Source organism: Castor canadensis, chromosome 2 (assembly GCF_047511655.1).
Source record: "Castor canadensis chromosome 2, mCasCan1.hap1v2, whole genome shotgun sequence".
In the NCBI taxonomy this organism is placed as follows: domain Eukaryota; kingdom Metazoa; phylum Chordata; class Mammalia; order Rodentia; family Castoridae; genus Castor; species Castor canadensis.
The window spans coordinates 32,486,528-32,511,869 of NC_133387.1; the positions used below are offsets into that span (position 1 = coordinate 32,486,528).

Here is a 25,342-nt window from a genome sequence, read left to right on the forward strand (position 1 = left end):
TGTTCTATAAAATTCAGAAGTGCTTAGAATTTTCTGAGAATAGCAGGTTATTTCAGAACTATACATTGTGCTATGCAGTTGGAATGGTCTTCCTTCTACCATCACCCTTCCATCTTGATGAGGGCCTGACCATGCATCCTTTAACAATCAACTCAAGTATTATTCAAGGGAGGTTCACTCAGTCTTCATACTTGGTTATATACCTCTTCTTATCTCTAACCTGCTACCTCTCGTGTTGTGTCATAATATGGGTTTTTATGTCTTACCCATTAATAGCAAATATTGTGAGGGCAGAGAATGTGCTTTATTTATTTTTGCATCCCTACTGTTTAGTTCAAGAACTGGACTCACCAAACAAATGTTGGATGGTTAAATGAAAGGATAAACAAAGTTGAGGCAGTTGGAACAGAGTATAGGGGAAAGACTTGGAGGACTCTTTAATATGTAAACAGGACTTGGAATTGTTAGGGAGCTAAAGAAGGATAAGCAGAAGTGAGGGATTACAGCCAGGCCCAGTGGCTCAAGCCTGTAATCCTAGATACTCAGGAAGTGAAGACCAGGAGGATAGTGGTTCCAGGTCAACCAAAGCAAAAAGTTCATGAAGCCTATTTTAAGTAATGTTAAGTAATGGCTGGATGCAGTGGCATTTGCCATGGTTACATGGGCAGCACAAATAGGAAGACTGTGGTTCAGGCTGGTTTGGGCATAAAGACCCTATCTCAAAAATAACCAGAGCAAAAAAAGGCTGGAGGTATATAGACTCAGGTTGTAGAGTCTGTGACTAGCAATTCAATCTCTAGTACCACCAAAAAAAAAAAAAAAAGAAAGAAAAGAAAAGAAAAAAGAAAGTTAAGGCAGTTCAGTGTAGTAGATTAGGGATTACTGCAGGGGACAAATCTGGAAATATTAATTCTTCCTTTGGGACATGTTGTTTTCCAGATGTTCATAGAAGTCCTATAAGGTATTCTCCTAACTTACTTTGTAGCAGTAGAAAAATGCTAATGGAGCACTGAAACCTGTACAGCCATTTTAAGACAGAGGAGGGGAAAGAGGGAAAATAATGGAAGGGATATACTAAACTGGGGTACATTGTACACGTATATGGAAATATCACAAGGAAACCCCCTGTAAAACTATTATATACTAATAAAAATCTTTAAAAAAAGAAAAATGATTACATAGAGTAGATATGCAAAAGCATGTTGAATTTATTAAGCATAGTTACTCTAATAGTTAAATTCTGGAATTTTCTACTGACTATGTTGCTTCACTTGTTCTTTTGTTTCCAAAGTCATTAATTCAGTTTTTTTAGGCAGATGAATTTGTCTCAGGGCATCCTATAAGTGTTCTATTACTTGAGTCTCTAGATCCTAGGCCTGCCTTGAACTGCAATGCCTACCTCTGCCTCCCAAGTGGCTAGGATTACAGATATGCACCACCATGCTCAGCTTTACAAAGTTTTTCCAAACATCTTTTTTTTTTTTTTTTTTTACTTTTTGGCAGTGATGGGGCTCAAACTTTGGGCCTTATGCATGCCAGGCTACTGCTCTACCACTGAGCTAAACTGCCAAACCAAAGGGGTTTTTGTTTTTTGTGTTCATTATGTTTAGACAGTAAACTTCTGAAGTTTGAAGGTCAAATAAGTTTTTATTGTACTAAGATTAAATAATAAGGAGTAAAAGATTAAGATTAAATAATAATGGAAAATCATCTCTGCCAGAAAACTCAGCTCCCTTCTTTTAGTATTTCTATGGTGCCAGACTGAAAGATGCCTGTTGGTGTTAGTGCTGGGTCATGAAACCAAGTGGTTTTTGTTGACTGAGTCAAAAGCTGTAGTTATATTTGCCAAAATTGAAGATATTCTATATTTGTACAGCTCTTTAGGCTAATTAATAATCACACAGCAATTGCTTATGTATTTGCCTCTTCTGTAGCTAAGTTTGAGCTGATAGCATTATTGAATGCTTTCCAGACTTTTCTTGTTCACAGGAGAGATTTGCCACATAGGAAAGGCACCATCCTAAACCTCTCTTGGGCAAGAGCTACCTGGATCTTCTTTGTTGTCCTGAGTAATCCTGGACAAAATTCCATTCCCACCATAAAGAGAAACATCTGCCTTTATAACCCACAGAAACATTTTAGTCAAAATTGATGCACACCAGTTGGGAAATTGTTTATAGATTTGTGGTGACAACATATCTTTTGGTGATTTAACAGACAAAAGAGACACTCCAAAACCTTTCACCTCACCCTTGGCAGCAAGAGCTCACTGAAGCAGGTTTGTTATGTCTGTGGTAGACTTCTGACCACAAAGCAAAGAAGAAACATCAAGGCCTTGCAGTTGTGATTATACCAAGTCTCAGGTATCCTTGACTTTATTGTGGGAAGAGTTTAATTGAACATAATGGTTCTAAGGCAACTATTTCTCTTTCTTGCCATTATTTTTTTTCCAGAATCATAACAGGTGCACAAAGCAATACCTGATTATCAACAGAATGTTTGCCCTTCAATACGTTTTGCATGAGAAAACTAATCAACTTTTTTTCCTGGCTTGCTACATTTTGTGCGTTATCATGTGTGTGTGTGTGTGTGTGCATGTATGTATACATGTGAATGTAGAACTGGGGTTTGAACTCAGGGACTCATGCTTGTCAGGCAAGTGCTCTACCACTTAAGTCATCCTCCAGCTCTTTTTTTGCATTTAGTTATTTTTCAAATAAGTTGTCCCACTTTTTGCCTGGGCTATCCTGGGACTTCAATCCTTCTACCTATCTCTCCCATGTAGCTGGAATTATAGTTATATACCATCACACCTGGCTTGTTCTTAGTGATAGGGTCTCCCTAAATTTTTTTCCTGGGCTGCCCTTGAACCTTTAATCTCCTATCTCCACTTCCCAAGTAGCAGGAATTATAGATATGAGTCAACATGCCTGGCTCCCTTCTTTGTAGTATTGGGATTTGAACTCAGGGTCTTAGGCTTGCTATGCAAAAGCTTTTTCACTTGATCCACACCCAAGTCCTTTTTTATTTTTTAATTTTTTAAATAAGCTAATAGTGATTTAAGATATTGAGTGATGTGATGTTTTAGAAAGATTATAAAACATCAGTTTCAACGTTAGCGACTGCCTGAGCTACAGTGATACAAATTTTTTACAAGTTAAGCAACATTTATGCCTAGGCAATGAATAGATGAAGATACTTCATGATTAAGGGTGTCAATTGAAAAGGATGTCTTATCATCTCTATACCTCAACTAGAAGGGCCCGTACTCTTAGAATCATGTTTCAGGTCAATTATGAAAACTGTAGAAAGGATTGCACCTCTCAGAAATTAGCTTAGAAAATCTTGGTGAACCTAAGTGGCCTGCCATCAAGATGCCAAACATGGAAACAAAGTTAGAAAGAAGCAAGTTGTTCATGAAAACTACACAGAAATTATAAAATGATGAAGTGAAATGCTTTTAGCTGACATGCTTAAATCATTATTTTACAAATTGAGGATAGTTTTCATTACAAATAATTATAAACCAATATTCTAGTGTTGGTGGCTCAATGATTTTTTTTGTGTGTGTGGTTTTCAGATTCCGTGACTATTAGTATAAACTGGTTGACATGAAATACAATCACGAAGGAAGGCATCTTCTGTTTTCAATTGGAGCCATGCTGAAAATCAGTGAAGGACATTTCCTTTTTAGACTTTCAGAGCACTAAAGCTGAAAAAGAAAAGTAGACACCATCCCCCCAAAATACTAATTGAAGACACATTTATGCAAACAGTAAATAAATAAGCAAACCTTTCAAAAAGAGGCCAAAAGAAAAAGAAAACCCAATCTGTGTGTTATCCTTCAAAATTCCCATTTTCTGTGGGTTTGGCAATCAACGGCTTGCTTTTGTGATCAACTATGATCCTGTGCTGGCTCAGATGCAAGTTCATTGTTTCTTTCTCTTCCAGCCTACCCACTCTCATGTTCCTAAGTATCGACATTTTGCAAATAGGATAAGGCTCTGCGGGTGGTATATTTTCTTGTGGAAGCAATTAATAGACACACGGTATCCTACAACTTAAAATCTGTTTTGCAGCGGCCTGGCCAAGTTTCAAGCTGTGAGATCAAAACTTAAATGTCATGTTCTCTACTGTGGCTGCTGGCTCTGATTTCTCTAAGATGTAGTTCCATTGATCTTATAAAAGGATAATTTGAACCCATCAGTAAATCATAGAGAGTCAATGCAGTGTTAATAACATCTAGGGTATTTATAAGATTCTGGGGACCAAGATGAAATCTGACAGTCAGCTAAAGGCAGAAAGTAGGATCAGAAGAAGACTTCAGTTGGCATACCCTGATCAATTGACTAATGAATATTTTGTGGCTTACTAAAGGATACAAATAAAAAGGAATGAGTGAATCAACAGCTGGTAAGAAGGTAAACTGAGGCACTTGTCATCTCAGGAACAGCTGAATCTTCTGAGACCAGGATAGAAAGAACAGCTGCCAAGAAAACTTATAGTCCAAGCAATTTCCAAACAACCTAGGAAGGACTTGCAAAAGTATAGACAAAATTCAGTTTTGCAAACCCCTGTCTCATCAAAAGTATTGTATGATGAAATGTTTTCCAAACATTTTGTGGTTTTCTTCCCCTTCGGAAGTTGCTTCACCCTTGCTTTAAACCGTGTGAGGGGACATTCAGGAGACCAACTTGGAGAGCTGGATACATGTCTATAGGGGTTTGGGAACATTAGAAGTGGTGTGAGACACTGTGACTCTACTTCAGCATTAAGGTGTCAGAGAGTGAGAGTGAGAGCAAGAGAAACAGAGAAAGCTTCAGTGGGAAATACTTGTGTTTCCAGCAACAGCCAAGCAAGGATGCATGAGTATTTCTGTAGACCAAAGGTTAACAACTAAATACAGCAAGCCTAGTGCCAACTTGAAAAATTTCCAAGAAGATGCCTGGAGGGGCAATGGGACCTCCAACAGAGTGGTGGACAGATGGTTACCAAGGGGCCACAGAAGGCATCCAGCTACATGAGTGTATTGCCTCCATCATGAAAGCTGCTGCCAAAAGGTCCCATGGGGAGGGGCTATTTTCAAGTTCACAAAAGCACACTTAAAAAAGGAAGACAGTAGTATGCTACATCCAGAAAGCATATTGCTGAGTTATGCTTGTACCACTCAAGTAAGAGCCTTTTAGTTCTTAACATCTCTTCACTACTCAGATCAGATGCTGAAAGAGGTAGAAAAAGAATAGGAATGGATCATGGTGGCATACACATGTAATGCCAGCTATATGGGAGGTGGGGACAGGACTGTTTTTTGCTATTATCTTATCAGCTAGGCCTACTTAATTACTGGTTAAAAATAAAATCATTATTACCTTTGAAGAAGAAAAAATTATTCAAAGCACATGATCTCCTGTTATGCATCGGCTACACTATTCATTACTATGGCACATAAAATAGATTTGATTTTCCAAGCTAAAGATTTTTGGCCTCCTTCTTTGGATAAGAATTCCGATTGGAAGGAAGGTTTGATGCTGTTAGAGAAGGTAGCCCTCTCCAGGTTCCCATTTGCCTTCGTGGATTCACCAATGATCCAATTTTTTTTTGTGTCTAAACACTAAGTTCTTAACACCTCATTTCATACAGCCAAAGTTGTAATTACTACATACTTTCACTGCGTGGTGATGAATGCATCTTTTAATCCTACCTTGACATTTTTTTTGTGCAAAATAAGGTTGACAACGCCAGTAAAGTTAAAATAAATTGTTTTTTAAATAAAAAGCTATGAAAACCAGAGAGCCAGAATACCTCATGGAAATGACATCCACAGTTGCCCTGCAGAAACTCTTTGTGTCGTCCCATTGTGATAGTGAATGTGTCAACCACTTCGTAGCCATATTTTTTTGCAGCATCCAGAATAATTGAATTTTCTTTCCATAAGTTTTGTACTTCACTCTGTGTTGCAGAACAGAGGAATGAGGGTTTTTGTTAACAGGATTATTTTATGATTTAATAACTCAAGCAGAAATCATATAAATGTTATCTTCTTAAACAGAGATTGGTCATATTCTGAGGTAAAGAATTTCAAGTGCATTTCCTAAATAAAAATATGGTCTGACATTTCCTTACTCAAAATGTCAATGTAAACAAGTATGGATACATCAAACAGCAATACACAAGTATCTATAGAGACTCACAGTCTTGAACTTTCCCTTCCATAAAAGTAACTAAATTTATTGGCCACCATAAATGTTTAAAATTCTTAACTCGAAAACCAGCATTTGAAATATCACAACTGCTAACTCCATCTGCTTGGACTTTGATTTGTTTAGTCACTTGAATATTAATTGTCATCTGTTTGTGCTTAGTTTCTTTTTTGAGGGACAGGAATACAGGATAAATAAGTCACAGTTCCCACTCTTAAGACACCACATTCTAATAGAAAAATTTGCCATGTTCTGCACTGGCAGGAGTAGCTCTATCAGGGATGGGATCAACCATACCATGAGGCTTCAAAAGGAGTTCTGGAACTATCTTGGGTGAGTTTACTAGTTGGCAGAAAGAAGAGTAGCTTTTGGGGGGAGTGGCAGAATTAAGTGAGGACCCCATACCAGTTTTCAAGAAAGAATTGCAATTTTGCCTGGTAGCCTTCAAGTAACATTAAAGGGGCTTCATGGTGGGCTCATCCCTGTAATCCTAGCTACTTAGGAGGCTGAGATTGGGAGGATGGTAGCTCTAGGCTAGACAGGCCAAAGAAGTTCACAAGACCCCATCTCCACAGGAAAAAGCTGGGCATAGTGGTGTGCTCTTGTCATCCCAGCCATAGGGGGAAGCTTAAAATAGGAACTTGCAGTCTAGATCAGCCTAGGCAAAAAAGTGAGGCCCTATCTCCAAAATGGCCAGAGCCAAAAGAGCTGAAGGGATGGTTCAAGTAGCAGAGCCTGGCAAGCAGGAAGTTCTAAGTTCAAACCCCAGTACGCCAAAAAACAAAAAACAAAAAAACCCCAAAAAACAAAACTCTCCAACACACAAGCCATAGCATGGTCTCTTCTCCCCATCCTCAGTAATCTCAAACTCTTCAGCTACCCCAGGTGCCAGTTGTCTCAAGCCATTTAAAAATACTTTAACATCTCCTGACCCTAACATGCTGAATTTGAGGTTTTACTTTGGCCACTTTCTACTAGTTCTGATTTGTATCACAGAAGATCTGCATCCAGGCAAGTAAAGTTTTGAGAAAGGAGAGGGGGGAGGTATGTCTTGTACGGGGAAAGCTAGGAATGCTCATACAGATGCAAAAATAAATCTTACCCTGCAGCACGTTAAATGGACAGTGTATCCCTGACAGGACTCTGCAATTGCACATAACCTTGGGCTGCTGTGGACTCTCTTTGCTTGAGCAAGAACGTCTGGTTTTCTGACCTACAGACATCTTTCTTTTCTGTTCTGAGACTTCAATTCAGTGCTCAGACAATTTTTATAAAATGGGTCAGAGGTCCCTAGCTCCTTTCATTTATGAATATCCAACCCAAGGAAAAAACAATGATAATTCAAAGATTTTTTTTAAAAGCAGTCATCTTCAAAAAGACCACTTTTTCCCAAAGGACTCATTGATATGGGCAATTTCATTTGTGGTTTCAGCATGAATGTGGAGAAAGGAAAGTCTTTAAATGTGTATGAAATGTATACACAAGGTACACTCTCTCTCATATGTACCATGGTTGTTTATTTTGCATAACTTTCTTCTTTCAAGAACTCTGCATTGTACAATACATTTGTGGGCTATGGTGTCCTTGTCTCCAGGACTAATTATAATTGATTTGAAGTCATAATCCTAAAGTACATTATCTCTTTTGATTTTACTTGGATATTACATAGGGTCTTTTGGATCTTTTCCCAGCATTGTTCCACAGAGGAACAATGAAATTCATGTAGTCTCGAGGAAATAGGCTTACCTGTGTTAGGAAGTGTACTCCATTTACTGGCAGATGAAATCCAATTCCCAAAGTTTTGACAATCACTAAGATATTGAGCAAATTTTCCCTGAATGAGATGATCAGAAATCTAAAATCAAAGTCCAATTACATTTCTACATGTTTGTTAAGTGCATAAACAAATACATTACATTTCTTTTGTAATGGGAGAATATCCATATAAGACTAATTTCCCATTTTATGGATTTAATGTGTATTAAGTTATTTTGTGAATGGAGTTTTATGTGCCAGTGGTATATTTTCAGTAGTAGTAGTAGTAGGATTAGTAATAGTGGTAGTAGAAGTGCTATTTTGGTTTTTTGAGACAGGGTCTCTCTATATAGCCCGGTTGACTTAGAACTTGAGCTCCTCCTGCCTCACCCTCCCAAGTGCTGGGATTATAGGTGTATACCACCACACCTGGATAGTAGTCATATTTTGATCTGTAGTAAATTTAAATTTGTATGTCAAAGATCCCCATTGTGATGGAATGTAAGTGTATTTTGAATTATTTTAAATTAGACTTTAAGTTCTTAATTTTAAATTACAAAGTTGTCCTTTAAATAAACTCTGGCTAAAACTTAGTTATACCTATAGTATCTTTCTAAAAAATATAACACTACTGACAATATTGTTGCAAAAAATTACCTCTTCAAAACCTTGTGAATAATTTCCAGGTGATTGGAATTAAGCCACTGAACACCACCAACAACCAGTATAGTCTGACCTGTATTCTCTAGAGGACGTGATCTGAAATCCAGGAAGAAAAACAACACATGTTGCTTTAAAACAGATGGTAAACATTTCAACTGCATTGACTCACATTTCAGTGAACCATGTCTGGCTTCCTGATCACAGGACCCCCTTGTCATTTGCAACTCGTTTTCAGCCACATTAGTGGGTATCTAAGCTTTTCAACACATTTGATATACAGTGAGCAATTATGGCTGCTAGTAAAAAACATCAGTCCATCGTGGCACTTTGCCATTCATAATAGTTCATTGTACCTTTGCAAGAGATGTTCAAGTGCTTTCTCAAATGTTGGTCTCAGTGATGGGCTTATCCAAAACTGGGGATAGTAAGAGTAGCTGATCCAAGTCTTCCCACCATTGACGTTGGGATACAGTTTAGTGCCATGCACCTTCTGCCATTCTTGTAGTGTGTCATTTAGTCTTTCAATAAGGTAGTACATCATCCCTCTGTTGGTTGAGTCACCAATGAAAAGAACCTATAAAATAGAAAACATTTTTTTTCCAAATCTGACGTTTATATGATACAGTCTAAAATAATTTTTTAAATACTCATAAAATTACATGCGTAATGGAAGGACAGCTTTTCAAACCCAGAAATATCATTCATCATATTTTCCTCCAAATTTGTTCATTTTCCTGACTTCTATATTACTGGTAAAGACATCATCTACTGAGCCACTGATGTGTAAGACATTTTGCTTCTTGTTGTTTTAAACTTCTTTATCTCCCTTATGTTCATTCCTTTCCCCTGTAATCGCCTAACAACTTTTATTGATTTAAAGGGGCATGAAATATTTTAGTACTCTAGGAATATTTAGGATTTTTCAATCTCTGTTTTTATTAGTGCATATTAATTGTACAAAATAATGGGTTTCATTATGACATTTTCATACATGCATATGATGCAATTTGATCATATTCACCCCCTCCAATTATCCATCTCATTTCTCTCCCTGCTAACACTGGCCTTTTTCCTCTTCCCAAATAGTCCCTTCTCTACTTTCATGTCTTTAAAAACACCTACCAATATCTATTTCATGGATGTCAAAACTAAGTATCTATAGAGGTAGCTCCATAGAAGGCATTCGTTATTTGAAAAGAGAGTCTGATTTTCTGAACAGGATTTCATGTCCTAGGTTGCATATCCCAGTGCCATTTTCTCTCTGATGAAGTCTCTCACACTCATCCATCACCTCCTTCCCGTTCCTACCAGCACAGCCCTGCTTTAGGCTATCACTGCCTCAAAGCTGCTCTATCATAATATACCCTTAATGGGTCTTCCTTTTTGGACTATAACCTATTGCACTGTAATCGAATCTATTCAGCATAGCATTGCAGGGATACAATTTCAAATGTCTAGTTCTGGTCATCTTACTTGCATGTTCAAAAACTGTCCCCATTTCCTGCACATTTAAGGCTCAGTTATTTAGATTCAGTTAACATTTACTGAATTTTTATTGTGTGGTCAAGCTGAACATAATAACATGCTAAGGCCCTCACAGCTTTCCACAGATTAGGAATTTGAGACTCAGGAAGACTGAGGTCATAAATTTAGTAAATGGCAAACACAGGGATCAAACCAAGGTCCTTTGACTTCAAGTGCAGGGTCAATGGTCTGTCCTCTCAATATGTCCCCTCATGTAAGCATGACAGACTTACTTTTTTATTGAACATGATTTGCACTCAACAACATCTGTTTTTCTTTGTGTTAATCCATCTGCCTGGAGAGCTCTTCACTTTGCAATCTTACCTGTCAACCTCCAGATGCAACACAAATGGCACTTTTACCAAAGGTCTCCTCCAGTGGCCCTGGGCAGTTACCTTCTCTGTCCATTACATTTTTACTTCTTTATAGATTTTATCAAAGTCTGCATTAGTATTAACTATTAGTGTCTGTGTCATTTTTTTCTCATATCTTATCAAAAAGTTTCTGGTCAATTTTTAAGTCTAATTTCCCTCATAGAAACAGGCATGTGCTTTAAAAATACATAGTGAATTTAAACTAAAAGGGACTTTTGCCATAGACAATCCCTTTGAATGCCTTTGAATAAGATTTAATTCACTTTCTGGTTTTATTCTCTTTCTGTGAGATTTCATTTTCCATTAGTCATGCACATGTTTTCTTCTGATTTTAACAGCAGACATTGTCATCATTTCTTAGGCATTTCTGCATTTGTCCATTCATAGGGAAAGAAGTAAGAATCTGCAAAGTTTTACCCTTTTCTCAGTATGTTGAAGTACCTGTGTGAAAAAAAAGTCCAGAAAGCTTCTCCAATTTGCCTTCAGATCCAATACTGTCACTGTAAACATGGGTGAGCGAAACAGAATAACATGTCAAGGCTCCCATTGATGCTCTCAGTCAAGTTCCATTTGGGACAATAAGATTTTAGTACTATAAAATAATTTCTGAAATAAATTGAATTTATTCTTACTAGATTTGACCTGTAACTGTTTTTTCTAGCCTAGCTTTCTGATTTTTAAAGAATTTTGAGTCATTAGGAAAACTAATTTCAGATACTAGAGATTATTCAACTCCATTTGTATTAGTTTGCTAGGATTGCTGTAACAAGGTACTACAGTCAGTGGCTTCAACAACAGAAATTTATTTTTGCACATTTTTGGAGACTAGAAATCCAAGAGGAAGTTTGTTTCCCTCTGAGGGTCTCTTTAGTTTATAGATGATAGTCTTCTCTTTGTCTTTGAATGGTTTTTCCTCTGTGTCCCAACCTCTTCTTATAAAGACTCTGGGTCTTGTATAAGAAGATTTTATAACATTAGATTAGGTGGATGTCACCTTTATGACTTCATTTTATTTAATTCACCTCTTCAAAAGCTCTTTTTCTAAATTCAGACACTTTCTGAGTTACTGAAGGTTAGAACTTCAGCATATGAATTTGGTTGGGGTGATACAATTCAGCCACTACACTAGTTAAGGACCATTGAACATATAGCTTTTAAATTCCATTGCCACCAGTGTTTTTTCTTGTAGTTTGTTTTCATTTCAGTACTGCGGTACAATCCTTCCAGGCAGCTAGAATGGCACTAGATGTCCCCAACACTAGAGATCTGTATTGTGGGCTACAGAAATACAGAAGTTTAGAAAAATCAAAGTCATTATGTATTACTAAAAGAAAAGCAACAAAATCAAAATGTCTAGAATTCCAGTCTTTTTTGTGTGGTCCTGTGGTTGTATCTGAAGATGCAACCTGCCAAAGCACATTGCAGGCAAAGGAACACTGTTTCAGAATTACTGGGTTCTGTTCTTTATTAACTAGATACATTTTAGACAAATTATGTCTTCTCCAAGTGTTCATTTCCTTATGTGTCAAATGGAGGAAAAAACCAGAGGACTTAAATGAGACTTCAAATACTTCTCCTGGAGCACAGCGCACAGTGAATGTGAGCTGGCATTGAAGTACTGGAAAGGCAAGAAGCATTTTTTTAATGCTTCCAGCGGGCTTGTGAGGCACTTGCAATTCAACAGCTCATTTAGAGAAAAGGTTGCAGAAGGTAGGAAATGTCAATGTTACAGACGTCTCTCTCCTGACCTACCAAGTCTGCTACCATTGAGCTCATTAGGACACGAAGGGATGCTACAGAAAATTCTGTAGACGTTCTGGATGGAAGATTATGGGAGGGATCCCTATCCTGAAAAACTCTGAGTAAAACACGCTCTTAGAACAGGTCCCTGGCATCTCTAGGGCGAATTAGAGACCAGCAAGAGGTAAACGGATGCCAGAATAAAGAGCCCCCACCATTATTTGTGAAATAAGTTGTCCTAAATTGCAAATAACTAGATAGCAGTTTTGGATCTAGATGAATCTAGACAGCTGTCAAGACACAGCTCTGGGAGAACCATGTGCTGGAGGATTATTTTATCCCAATGCCTTTCATTTATGAAAGATAGAAAATGATAAAGTATAACTAACATGAAAATGCAGTCATGAGTTTAAGATTTTTCTGTCAGTGAAGCAGTTTTTGTAAGAAGTTAATGGTATTCTTAATGAAAAGATGCCTAACTTCAAAATGTCAGTGCATAAATTAGCACATAATTAGGCAATATAATGAATTAAGGACTGGTTCTTTTTAGTCACATGATCCATATCCAGTCTTTGTAACTTTCAGATAATTTCAATTTGGTGAATTTTTTAGAAGGAAATGGGTAGGTTATTCATTTTAAAGGACAATTTCTATTTTAAAAAGCCTAAGTTATTACAACAAACATTTATGACTATCCATGCAGTTAATCAACAATCTTTACTCTCCCATAAAATCTCTATATTGCATGGCAATGGGCAGGTATTGATTGACAAAAAAACAAAGAGAAAAAAATGTGATGGTAACATAGGAATGCCTACTAAGCATTTATCAAAAGAATCAGCTGTAACAATAAAACATGAACATATCTAGTCTTTCCCTCTACCAAAATCTCAAAGATTTGAAAAGCCCAAAGGACATGATAAGTTGTGGCAAATAAACTCGCTGATGTACTAGTGAGGGCCAGGACAGTAGTGTTTTTTTCTCTCTTTTCTTTTGTTAGACTGTTGAATTTCCCAGTGACTGGAATACTTTTGCCCAGCATAAAAGTAAGTTTTCATTGGATAAGCAGATGAATTGAAACTGCTGGTGTGTTTAAAAATTGGAAGTGTGTGTGTGTTTTTTTAAAGGAATTCCACTTTTATGAAATAATTAAGGGTGTCTTTCAAAATAAGCAAAATGAATTGGAGGCAGCATAAATGTTTCAAAATAAATGGTTGATTACATGCAGGTAATACACTTGAATTCTCTTCACCTTTTAATAATGTTTTCTATGGAATATGAGTATATTATGATGGAGAAGATTTATGTTAACTTTTATTAAAAGATGATTACAATTAGAATATAAGTAAAGATTGCATGGTTGTCAATGTAAAGTATTCTTATGTGTAGGAAAGGTCCTGGAAAATTAAGAGTGATTGTTTTGAAACAATGATGAATGTTTCATTTTCTAAAATGAACATACATTGGCTTTTTACATTAAGAAAAAAAAGCAGGAGCAACAACAATAGTGTATTTTGAGAATTCATATAAAATTTATTATTGATCAGATTAATAAACTTCATTTATATTGATGGAGAATATTTTTTAAAGATTTAGATTAAGTATTTGTCCAATAAGCCCATCACATGAACAATGCCAGTTATATTGTACTTTACTGTAGCAACTTTCCAAATTCCAATTTTTTTATGAAATCTCTCTTTTCTGGTCCTATGATGTGGTAAGGTGAGCTTGCCTCCATTGAGATGGACTCTGGAGATGAACAATAAGATCTGTGCTCTGGATGTGTGATGCGAGGTTGGATCTTAGCTCATCAGCTGCTGGTAAAGATGAGTTTGCAAGAGTTTTATACCTGTTCCATTTGCAGTGTAACTCACTTCAAAGAACAGAGTCTAGTATTTCTCTCACCTTTAAAAAAATCATTATGGACTATAGGATCTAGGAACACATTATATTCTATATTCAATTAAAGCTTAGAGGTTATCTTTTCTAAAGCCTTATGTTTAAAAAATGATTGCTTTAATTACCTTTATTTTGATTCATAGTTTCTCCCCACCATAGTCTCTGTATTAGGTATGATAGGCTAAGTGTTGTTACAAACAGAGACCAAAAATGTGTAATGGTGCAAACAGAATTGAAGTTTATTTGTCTCTTGGGCAAAAAGTCCAGGTATTTCCAGGCAGGTATATGACTGGGGTCGGGACAGGAGTTTCATTCATTCGGGGACCCAGGGTGAGTGGACTGTGACTTTTTAAGTTATGGTTTCCAAGAACTCCCTGGACTGATTTTCAGTGGGAGGAAGAAAGAGCTGTCCAGACTTTCTCTCTGCCAGTGTTCTAAGTTAGGGACATCACTGCTGATCCCATTTTATTGGTTAGAAGTCAATTACATGACCAGGCCTAACATCAAGGGAGGATTAATGAAAAGTTGTGTTCCAGGAAGAAGAAGAATCGAATTTGATGAACACTTAGTTAGTCTCTACCACATTCCCCTGCATGCTAAGTCTTCTTGGGGAAAAACTAGACCTTAAAATTCACATTATTCCACCCATAAATTAGCAAACATGACATTTTATGAAAGTCTAAACTTATAATCTTCTTGATGCATAAAAGACTTCCAATCTTAGAAAGTATGTTCCATGTCACAAATAATAACAAGAAATACCATTTATTGGTAAAGATAAAAGTTCTTCACTTTGGGAACTATTGGTTTCAATACACAATGAAAAGATTTTTATTCCAGCCAGGCATGCATTGTTGACATCTATAATCCTAGTTACCTGGGAGGCTGAGAACAGGAGGACTATGGTTCCAGGTCAATGCAGGCCAAAAAAAGTTTCTGAGACCCCCATCTCCAGGGAAAAAAGCTGGGTGTAAAGATGTGCCTATCATCCCAGTGACAGTGAGAAGCTTAAAATAGGAGGTCTTATAAATGCCACAATGTACTCCCATCCAGCACAACAATAAAGGGGAAAAAAATAAAGTAGGAGGTCCAGCCCTGCTTGTGTGAAAAGCAAGGTGCTATCTCCAAAATAACCAGGGTAGAGAGGGCTGGAGGTGTGGCTCAAGATGTACAGCACAAGCAGGAAGCCCTGAGTTCACACCCTAATACTGCCAAAAAAAAAAAAAAAAAAGGAAGACATTCATTCCATTTTATTTCATTATAAATGAAGGGAAAAAACAAATTTTTGACATGTACGCATTTTAACCCATGACCTTTCTTCAGAGTCATCAAAAGTAACTAGGACACAGCAAATTAAGTTTTCAAGAAATGAAAATCAAAGCCATGGTGACTGTCTGGGATGACCCAACGCAATGGTAATGAACTGATAAAGAAGTTTATTTTAATCATTTCCCTCCTTTTACTCGTTCCTTCCTCATAGATTCTATCTTTAATATGTTCAGAAATGAATTCCTTTGGATCCAATGATGTGTATGGAGAGCCAACACAGGACTCAGCCCGCTCACTGAGGAGCCTCCCATTGGTTTAAATAAAGAAAATGAGATTGAAGAGAGGAGGAGTCCTGCTCATCACTTCTAGGTAAGGGCCCAGCATATGTTTCAAAAGCTCCACAGTGACTCTGAGGAGCTAACACTTGAGACATGCAGCTCTCGTGAGCTAAATGCCCATTTGTGAATGAGTCCAGGGGTGGCTCCACTGTAATATGAAGCTGAGACCCATCAGATGGTTATCATATTTAGGTCATCATAAAAATCTCTCAGTGAAGTATTTCTCTGTGAAAAGTGATATGGTTAAAATGAATGTTTTCCAGTCATACATTTTAATAAAATTGACTATCAATGAGTAGCCAGATTGTGGTTTGGGATAAAAACAAATGTACGAGTAAGATTTAAGTAACTCATTCTCAGACACAAACACACAAAATTTGGCCATAAATGAAAGAAGGCAGCTATATCATACCAGTTAAACATGTTCTTCTAAACTTGGAACAAAATCGTTTGTCTATATTGCCTTTTTGTCTGGATTGTTGGTGTCTTTATTGAATGCTGAGAGAGAGCATCATAGAGTCATCCTCTCCTGGTGAGAGAGAGGTACACGCCCTACTTTTTATCCAAGCCTGATTATCAAAACTAAAGGCAACAATGCATTATGTAGCTGTCATGGAATTCACATATTACTCTAATATTATTATAAATTAGCCACACTTCAAAAATTTAAACACCTTTAAGTCCAAGACACTACTTGAAAACATTACTTAAAAATTTAAGTTACATTTCCTGTTTTAACAACTGAGTTTAAGTACTTTCTGTAAATATTGCCTTTTCTAATAATCCCTTTCTTAACTGCACTCTTCTTTCAGATATTTTATTATTGGCATAAGTTCTTACCTGTTTTCAACTGATGAACAAAATAAGGACTAAATAAGCCAGGCTTATATATTTTTCCAGCTATAAATTTGATTGTCATATTTCTAAACTATTTTCTATGTATTTCACATTGTGACTATAAAGACATGCTGATGAATTTTTATCAATGTTCCATTCAGAGTTTATTAAGTAAGAGGTGGTTGTCTATTTAAAGAAATATATGAAGCTATCATTAAACTTATTTTTCAATTGATTTTGCTCTTATTAAACACTATTATATATCACAAAACTTAAACATAATAAAAATACCCTGTAAATGAAGTAACTGATAGTTGGATAAAGTTAGAGCTTAAAAGGGGTTCCACATTTGCCCATCCTCTGCACACATAAATTTGCGATAGAAATGAACTGTTACAGATTCTCTGAGGAGAGGCTCATATTTGTCTTTCAGCCTGAGGACTAGCTCTGTCTTTTCTCCAGTTAATGTTGCAGAAGTGAATGAAAATGAGGTGTAGGAAGAATAGCCTTGCTCACATGCTGTTAAGTTCAGCCAGGATGAACCTAGTCAAGGTTACTGGAAACTTGAACTCCTTCTCAAATCTCAATTGATTTGTGCCTTGTTTCTTCCCTACAGGTGGGCTTGTGTTTCCAAGTAGTCTTGGCATTCATCAATGTAAAACAGTAGGAAAGAGATGGAAAAGGTCATAATAACAACATAAGGAAATTCAACTGAGTGAAATGATGACTGGGGGATTCTAAAGAAAGCAGAAAGCTATTCGAAGGTCTAACTTTCCATTAATTCTCAGTGGCCTGGTCACATTCTGTTGCCTTTAAATTTGATTCTTTGGAGAAAGATAATTCAGTTTTACATGTTCTCAAAAGTTAGGATTGCCAAAGTTAGGATTTAAAGTCCTGCTTATTTGTAGCCCAATATGTTGGAAATACTTTTTCATCCTCCCAGTCTGGATCTGGTGCCTGCTTCTGAGCCTCTCTCTACTATTTTATCATGCTATGTTGAGTATTGCTTGTCTCATTTGTCCTTCCATTAGAAATCTAGCACCTTGAAATCATAGTGTACATTCCAGGCACAGACTCCCAACAGACTGCTAGATGCATTAATGAACAATGTGGAATCACAAAAGCTATAACTTGTATTCAAAACTTAACTTTGTTAAATGATCAACTGATCTGCTCTGTGTAACATTAGGGATAGCTGATACTCTGATGTTTCTGATATGGGGCAGCAGGGCTAATCTGGTGAGTCTGATAAATAGAACATCACTTCATCTGGTGAGATAGAAAGTGTAGTTCAGGCTTCCTGTTGGCCAGAAGGGGCTCTTCCTGCCTCATTACAACCTTGCTGTTCCTTTCTGCATGTGTGGAATAAATTTCGGTGTAATATTGCTAAAGTAATGTGTTTGCATTTTTTTGGTATCTTAGGAAGAGAGCCAAAAATGTCAGCATTCCATGTATTTAAAAATTCGTGTTACTTGCTTTTCTATTTTTATAGTTGTTACAATTTAACATTCATACGTCTTGGAGTGGTATGGTGACTTTAAGAAATTCTGAGTATAATGAGAAGTATTTGTCTTAGTATAATGGAAGATAAGACTTGGTGTATTTTTATTCTCATTGAAAGTAAAAAACAAATATCCTGGGAAAACCTTTTGCTTACCTACATCTAGTTCATAAGTTGAGCTTTCTTAAAAATCAGTACTTTATCATAGTTACAAGTCTGAATGTTTACACACTGATCTCTGGGTTATAAGGCTTATTAGTGTATGTACCTGGATATTACCAAGTTCTGTGATTCTGAATATAAAACATCCTTCTCAGGCTCTCCCTCCTTTGCATTTCCACTGGATCTGTGCTAGTTCTGATTTATACAACCTTTTAAATATAGATTTATTTATTTATTTAAGTTTGTTCTTATTACTTTTTAAAAATTTCTTTTATTTTTTTATCACACATTAATAATATAAGGGGATTTCATTGTGGTAACTTCATATATGTATACAGTGCATCTTGAACAAGTTCACCTCCTTCATTATATTCCCATTCCCCTGCTTCCTTTTCCTGCCTCTTTCAAACAGTGCTTGGTGGGTTTCATTATTCTGTCTTCATATGCATAAATGCAGCATACGTATATCATCCATCTTCCTCACCCATCAGTATCCTTTCCTTTCCCCCTTCCCCCTCTTTCTGATCTCTCGCTGACAGTCCTCCATACACATTCATGTCCCATCATCACCATCATCTTCGTTGTCATCACCACCACCATCATTTTAGGTCTAGACTCCACAAGTGAGCAAAAACATGCAATATTTGGCCTTTTGAGCTTGGCTTAGCTCACTCAGCATGATGATCTCCATTTCCATTAATTAATTAATTAATTAATTAACTGCAGTGTTGAGAAACCCAGAGTCTCATGCATGCAAGACAAGTGCTCTACCACTTATGTTTTACATCCCATCCCTAAAATACAGCTTTTCAGACGAAATCACTCAGGGTTCTTGAGATTCTTAATAATTTTGAACACAGGGTCCTGCACTTTCACTTTTCACTCTACTCTTTACCTTTCCCCTCCATCCCTGTATTCCCTCTTACCTGCTTGTTACTTCCAGAAATTTCCTGTGTATGCAAGCATATTTAAGTGTGTATTAGGTTTTATATTGATGGGATTGTTCTATATACACTCAATACTTGTTTTGCCTCCTTCATGCTACATGCTGGAAATTTCCCATCAAACAACTTCAGTCTCCCTAGCATCCATTTCCTTCTTCTCTTAAGCAGTCTGCATACTTCTTAGGGATGATTTTTCTGGTTAAGTCATTTTTCTGCTAAAAATGGAAAATGCCTTTCTGTTGTATATAAAATAAATCAATATTCTGGTAAACAAATCAGTCTCCATCAGACCACTGCCAGTGTATAGCAAATGGTTTCTGGGCATGCAGGTCTATAGGAGGGCTGTGGACTAGGACAGGCACTGCAATAAGCCCCTCTGCTGAGCTGCCAGCCAGCAGGTCTCTACTGAGCTCACCTGATGTGAGCATGGGCCTTGGTCTTCAGACTTTATAGTAACATTTTTTCTTACTAACAGCTTGAAAAAAGTGATCTCCCTGTCTTTCCTTTACCTTGTAGAGTTGCTAGTAATAAGCTTTGTAATTAGTAGAGATGATGCTATGGACCAAATGTTTATGTTCCTTCCAAATTCACAAGTTGACATGGTAATACCTAGTGAGGTATTAGGTGGAACCATTGAAAGGTAATTGTGTTTAGATGAGGTGATGAATGTAGAGTCCCCATGACAAGATTAGTGTCCTTATAAGAAGAAAAAGAGACTCTTTCTGTCATGTGAGGATACAACAAGAAGGAAGCCACCAAAACCTAACCACAGTGATCTCAGATTCCTCAGCCCAGAACTGTGAGAAATAAATATCTATTGCTTAAGTCACCCAGTCTATGTTATTTTATTATAGCATCCTCAACTAATGCAGACAGGGAAAAAGGCCTTTAACTTTCTGAAAGTTGATTAATACAAGGTGGAGGTTAGATTATGTTTACTTATTATTTTATTGATTTAAATGAGCCTGAGTAATAATACGTGTCATGTCCAAACCCATAGAATTCAGTGATGAACCTAGCATCTATGCTTTTCAGGTCAACAGAATCTGACATCTGGAATTTTCCTGAATGCTCTAAATTCTGAGGTCAGAATGGCATTCTGAGTTTAGAGACGTCTGGCTGGTGTGGCAAGAGCTATTGTCATGCCCCAGTACTGCACTTTTAAGCTATGGAGGCTGGATTGATAAAAATGGTGGTTGGTGGTTAAAAATGTCTGAGTCACAGACACTTACATGCTGGTCTGATCACCAGTGAATTGCTCAATGTCTCTGAGTTTTAACTTTCTTAAGTAGAAAACAGATACAATACTGTCTACCTCAAAGAGTTGTGGTTAAAAATAAACATGCTTATTTATTTCTTTACTCAACAAATATTTATTTATGTATTTATTTATTGGTGCTGGGGTTTGGACCCTGGGCCTGCATATTCTAATCTCATATTCTGCCACTGAGCTATATCCTCAGGCCTGTAAATATTCATTAGATAGTTATTATTATCAAAACTGTGCTCAGCCGTGAGGTAATAGTGGTGACTCAAACTCATTCTCTGCCTTCGTGAAGCTTACAGTTTGGGGAGATGTTAGGTTTGAAAAAATTGGGGGCACAGTTCCTAATACAGAATCAAGGCTCAAAAAACATCTAAATAATCATTTTATTCCCTTCTCTTAAAAAAACCCTAATATTTGCTGCTTTATCACTGGAGATATTTTCAATCATGAAAATTAGTGCTTTTCCATTGAAATTATGAAACTGCCTATCTTTCTGCCCTGTCCCTATCTCCTGTCATTTTTTCTTATGCTAACTACTAATAGAAAATTTGGCATGTATTCTATCCAGTGTTTTTACAAAATATATCTTAATAGGGTTTTGGAAAAACCAGCTTTTAAAATAAATGTTTTCCAAGTGTGAGAACTTACATACAGTATTTAATAAAAAGTACTTTGACAATGTGGTTAAGGTTACTTACTTGATGTTAACCAAGCATCTCATTCTATGTGCCCATTTTTGCATATCTCAGAGTTCTGCTGGGTTCTATCTATTCAGAACATGCCTAGCAAGGAGATATTGCATGTCCAAGAAATCAGCTTAGAAGTCTCTCTAAAGACAGCAATCAGCCTAGTGAGGTCCATGTGAGACCTGCCCAGGAATGTGAGAGAAGATCAGCAAGGTTAGTGTGTAAAGCAATGCCATGCACTCAGTAAGCCTAGAAGTGAGTCTTGCATGCAGGAACATTGGCTGTCTTGTGCTGAGCTACAGATGTCTGTTTTAACAATGGTGCTGCTAAGGCCGCAGTTGACAAGGCCAGCTGCTCTGAACACCAACTGTCAGTTGACGTGGCGAGCGCCCACCAATTTGTGCTGAGAAAACAGCATGGAATTGGGTCAGTACAGGACACAATTTTAATATCTTCCATCTGTCAAACTGACTAACTTGGAGAAAAAAAATGAACATTCCGAACATGAATTACTAAAGTTCTTCCATGATAACATCTACACATAACTAAAAAAGCCAAGTGGCATTGGGTTAGTTTTTCTCTGAAGAGTAAGAAAACAGAAATTGGTCTAGCTGATGCAACAATTTGGCTTTTACTGCTGCAGGTGACACAAATTCGAAGCTTCCCCAGCTGGATCCAGAACCTACCTTCCTTTCTTCCAGGCACTGCTGGAGTTGAGGCTTAGTTAGGAGACCATGTTGGCAATTGTGGGGCTGCCAAGTTATTTCTCTCCAGTCACAGGTCCTGTTATCTGAACAACTAAGGCAAGGCACAATCCACTGGCCTGCAACAGATGGCAAAACTTCCTTTGGTTGGGTTTCTGCTGGTGAAGTTACAGTTTGCAAGTGACACACAATTATAGCAATTACAGTGAGAAAATCACTCATATCATGTAAATCCAGTGGGGCAATGCATGGCCTCCTGCTAACCAAACAGAAGGACAACAGGTAGTAATGTTCTGAAACAACACAGTTTGATATGAAATCACTTACCAGCTGTGTTCCATGAAACCATACACTTAGATTTAAAAACCTAGGTGATCAGATACTATTCAACCATTACTTATTTTCCAGCAGTATAGTAGGCATTTTGATAGGATTGTCAGTGGCTTCAAATTTTTTTAACTCAACACATGTTTAGATTTCCAACCTATATTATTAGAATCTATCTATTGATACATTTCTGTTCTCAAGGGATTTAAGATACAAGAGACTACTTCAGTATTCTAATAATTTACTATTTTGGAGATGAACTATACTTCTTAGTTTAACTGATGGACTTCTGGAGGTGAAACTTCAGCCTTTTCTACCTATAATTTCTTCATCTGTCAGGTGAGATGTCCAGTGCTCTTGCATGAGCCATGTGAGGATGAGATGAAATAAACCATTTAAAGGGCCAACCACAATATTCACTGGCAGAGTTCTACTTTTTGAGTTAGAAAGAAAAAAAATTTAAAGACTTTGTCCATTCTGGGTCTGATTTATTCACTGCTAGCAAAAATCTCTGATGTGATATGAATTTTACTTGGAAGAATTTCTACTTTCAGGGAATGAAGATAGTACATTTTACATTCATGATTTCAGGAATGTCAGAATTGAGGGTTTGTGTTTGTGGGAATAGTTGTAAATAATTAAATAGAAAAGGGAGTATAGTTTATGGCTTTTCCTTACTGGCCACAGACAAGGAAAAAGTGTGAGCTTATTGAGGGAGACAAACTGGGAGGGAGAAAATAAAATAAAAAGGAAAGGAGATGAGAAAATTATGAATTCCAGGGAAGGGAAGAATGTGTACAACAGAATCACTTTAGGGGACAGAATGTTGAGCAGAAATACAGAAATAAAATTAAAAAATAATGCGGACATAATTGGTCCTCTTGCCATATTTTTTTGCTTTGCTTTGATTTTCAAATGTGATGAGAATTCCAGAATACTGCTTTGTTCAGTGTACCCACTGAGTACTTACTACACAATTTCAGGAATGGTGAATGGTACTCCATTTCTCTACATGTATATCACTCTCCTAATATGTTCTAATTTAAGGCACTAAGTATCTATACACTATTTGTAAGGTGGTATTTGTATTAAAATGTCATGCTAATTTAAAAAATAGCTAACATTTATATAGCACTCCCAAATGCCAGGAATATTCTAAATGCTTCAATATATTAACTTACTTAAATCTCAGAACAACCCTGTCATCACCTTCTGAGCTGGGGTTCAGAAAGTTTAAGTAATTTGTTGACCTTCAGCAAGGAAGGAGGTGGTAGAAGTAGGATCTGATCTGCTCCAGGGCCTGTGCTGTTAACTATAATGCTACACCTGAAGAATTGATATTCAGGTTCAAGGGTAATGATTTATACATGTAAAATAATTATAATATCTTAACAGAGAATGCATAATTGAATAAAAATCTGTATGTGGTAGTGAAAGAGTCATACACATGTTGCCTGTGCCTCCTCTAACTAGCCTTCTGGACTTCAGTGTTGACTGAAAATTGGAGCTTTTTAATATTCCCATTCATAGGTTGTATCCTAGACTGATTAAACCAGAATCACTAGGTATGGAACTCAGACATAATTACTTAGACTAATTACTTAATCTACTCATGATTAAATTTACTTCTTCATAAGGAAAATATGTATAGCACCTGCCATGGTGCCTGATACCTAGTAATTGATGAATATACTTTACTTTCATGCTCAGAACCCCAGTAAGTCATGGTTGTTCAGAATAGAAGAAGAGTCATGGAGGTCAGAGTTCTCTGGAAGCTTCTATGGAGCAGGTGATGTGAACAGGGCTTTATAGATCAGTAAGATTCAGAGACGTTGAAAGGGTGGTGTCTTAGGGACAGTGAGGAAGAGGCCTGACAGGAGTGAGACAGAACTGACTGTCCTTCACATAGAGTGCATATGTTGGAGAAAAGGGGGGTCTACTGGGTGAAAGATGTTTCCCAAGAGTACAGAGCAGTGCTACCACTAAAAGACAGAAAATGTAGGGGAGGTTTTTGAATATCAAAATGAAGATTATCTTTAAAAGTGCCCATTTCTTCAGCTGATTCTCACTGATACTTCCCCTTATTCTGAATACCTCTCTTTCTAATTCTAATTTTGCTCTGACACACATAGTTTGTAATCAGTAATCAACATCCTTCATATCTTTGCTTGGCTTCTTCTAATACTGTTTGATTTAGACACAGCCTAAAGTTAATGTTCATTGATAAATCCCTCAAGAAAACCTAGTTGGGATACAGGTAGTCTTCCTTCCAGAGATTTTCATCCAGTGTGTACATAGAATCATACTGACTGGGGTTGGAATGGAACTTGGAACTCATACTTTCCTTCCTCTTATTTTATGGATGAGTAAAGTGGGGTATAAAGAGTTAAGTAAAGAGTGGGTGATGTAGGTTGTGTTGTCATTACAGAGCTGGGCTGAATTAAGCCTCCAATATGTTGGCTCTATTGTCATGTTAAGCTATGTCAACCCAAAATCATCTGCTAAGCTCACAATATGGCCCAAAAGTCTCCTTGATAGCATTTATAGGAAACCCCACAAACTGGCTGTTATAATGAATTTGTCTTTATTTTAAAAAGCTACATTTACTCAGTGGGCTCATGTGTTGACAGAGACTATATTTAAACAAAGGTTTCTAATTTTGTTTCTAATAGGATGGCAGTATGTCAGGTGCATAAATATTCTTCTGAAAGTTTTCATCACTGAGGCCAATAGGAGAAGGGGACCAGGAACTAGAGAAAAGGTTAGATCAAAAAGAATTAACCTAGAAGGTAACACCCACGCACAGGAAATCAATGTGAGTCAATGCCCTGTATAGCTATCCTTATCTCAACCAGCAAAACCCCTTGTTCCTTCCTATTATTGCTTATACTCTCTCTACAACAAAATTAGAGATAAGGGCAAAATAGTTTCTGCTGGGTATTGAGGGGGTGGGGGGGAGAGGAAGGGGGCGGAGTGGGTGGTAAGGGAGGGGGTGGGGGCAGGAGGGAGAAATGACCCAAGCCTTGTATGCACATATGAATAATAAAATAAAAAAAAAGTTTTCATTAGATCCCTGAATGTATGAGTGTGTGCTTCCCACCACCACCCAAGACATTCTGCTTTGCAATCTTACTGACCACTAGTTTTCACAA

General features: G+C 37.1%; 1 protein-coding gene across 1 annotated transcript in view; it reads right to left on the bottom strand.

Moving 5' to 3' along the window:
- Cped1 (cadherin like and PC-esterase domain containing 1) overlaps positions 1 to 25,342 on the bottom strand; it is a 248,918-nt gene that overhangs the window by 16,157 nt on the left and 207,419 nt on the right. Inside the window, exons 18-22 of the mRNA XM_074064410.1 lie at positions 21,846 to 21,982; positions 8,972 to 9,192; positions 8,613 to 8,714; positions 7,947 to 8,034; positions 5,803 to 5,949 (exon numbers count right to left, since the gene is read on the bottom strand). Of these exons, the coding sequence (XP_073920511.1) occupies positions 5,803 to 5,949; positions 7,947 to 8,034; positions 8,613 to 8,714; positions 8,972 to 9,192; positions 21,846 to 21,982 (695 nt within the window). The remainder of the gene's footprint in view (positions 1 to 5,802; positions 5,950 to 7,946; positions 8,035 to 8,612; positions 8,715 to 8,971; positions 9,193 to 21,845; positions 21,983 to 25,342) is intronic.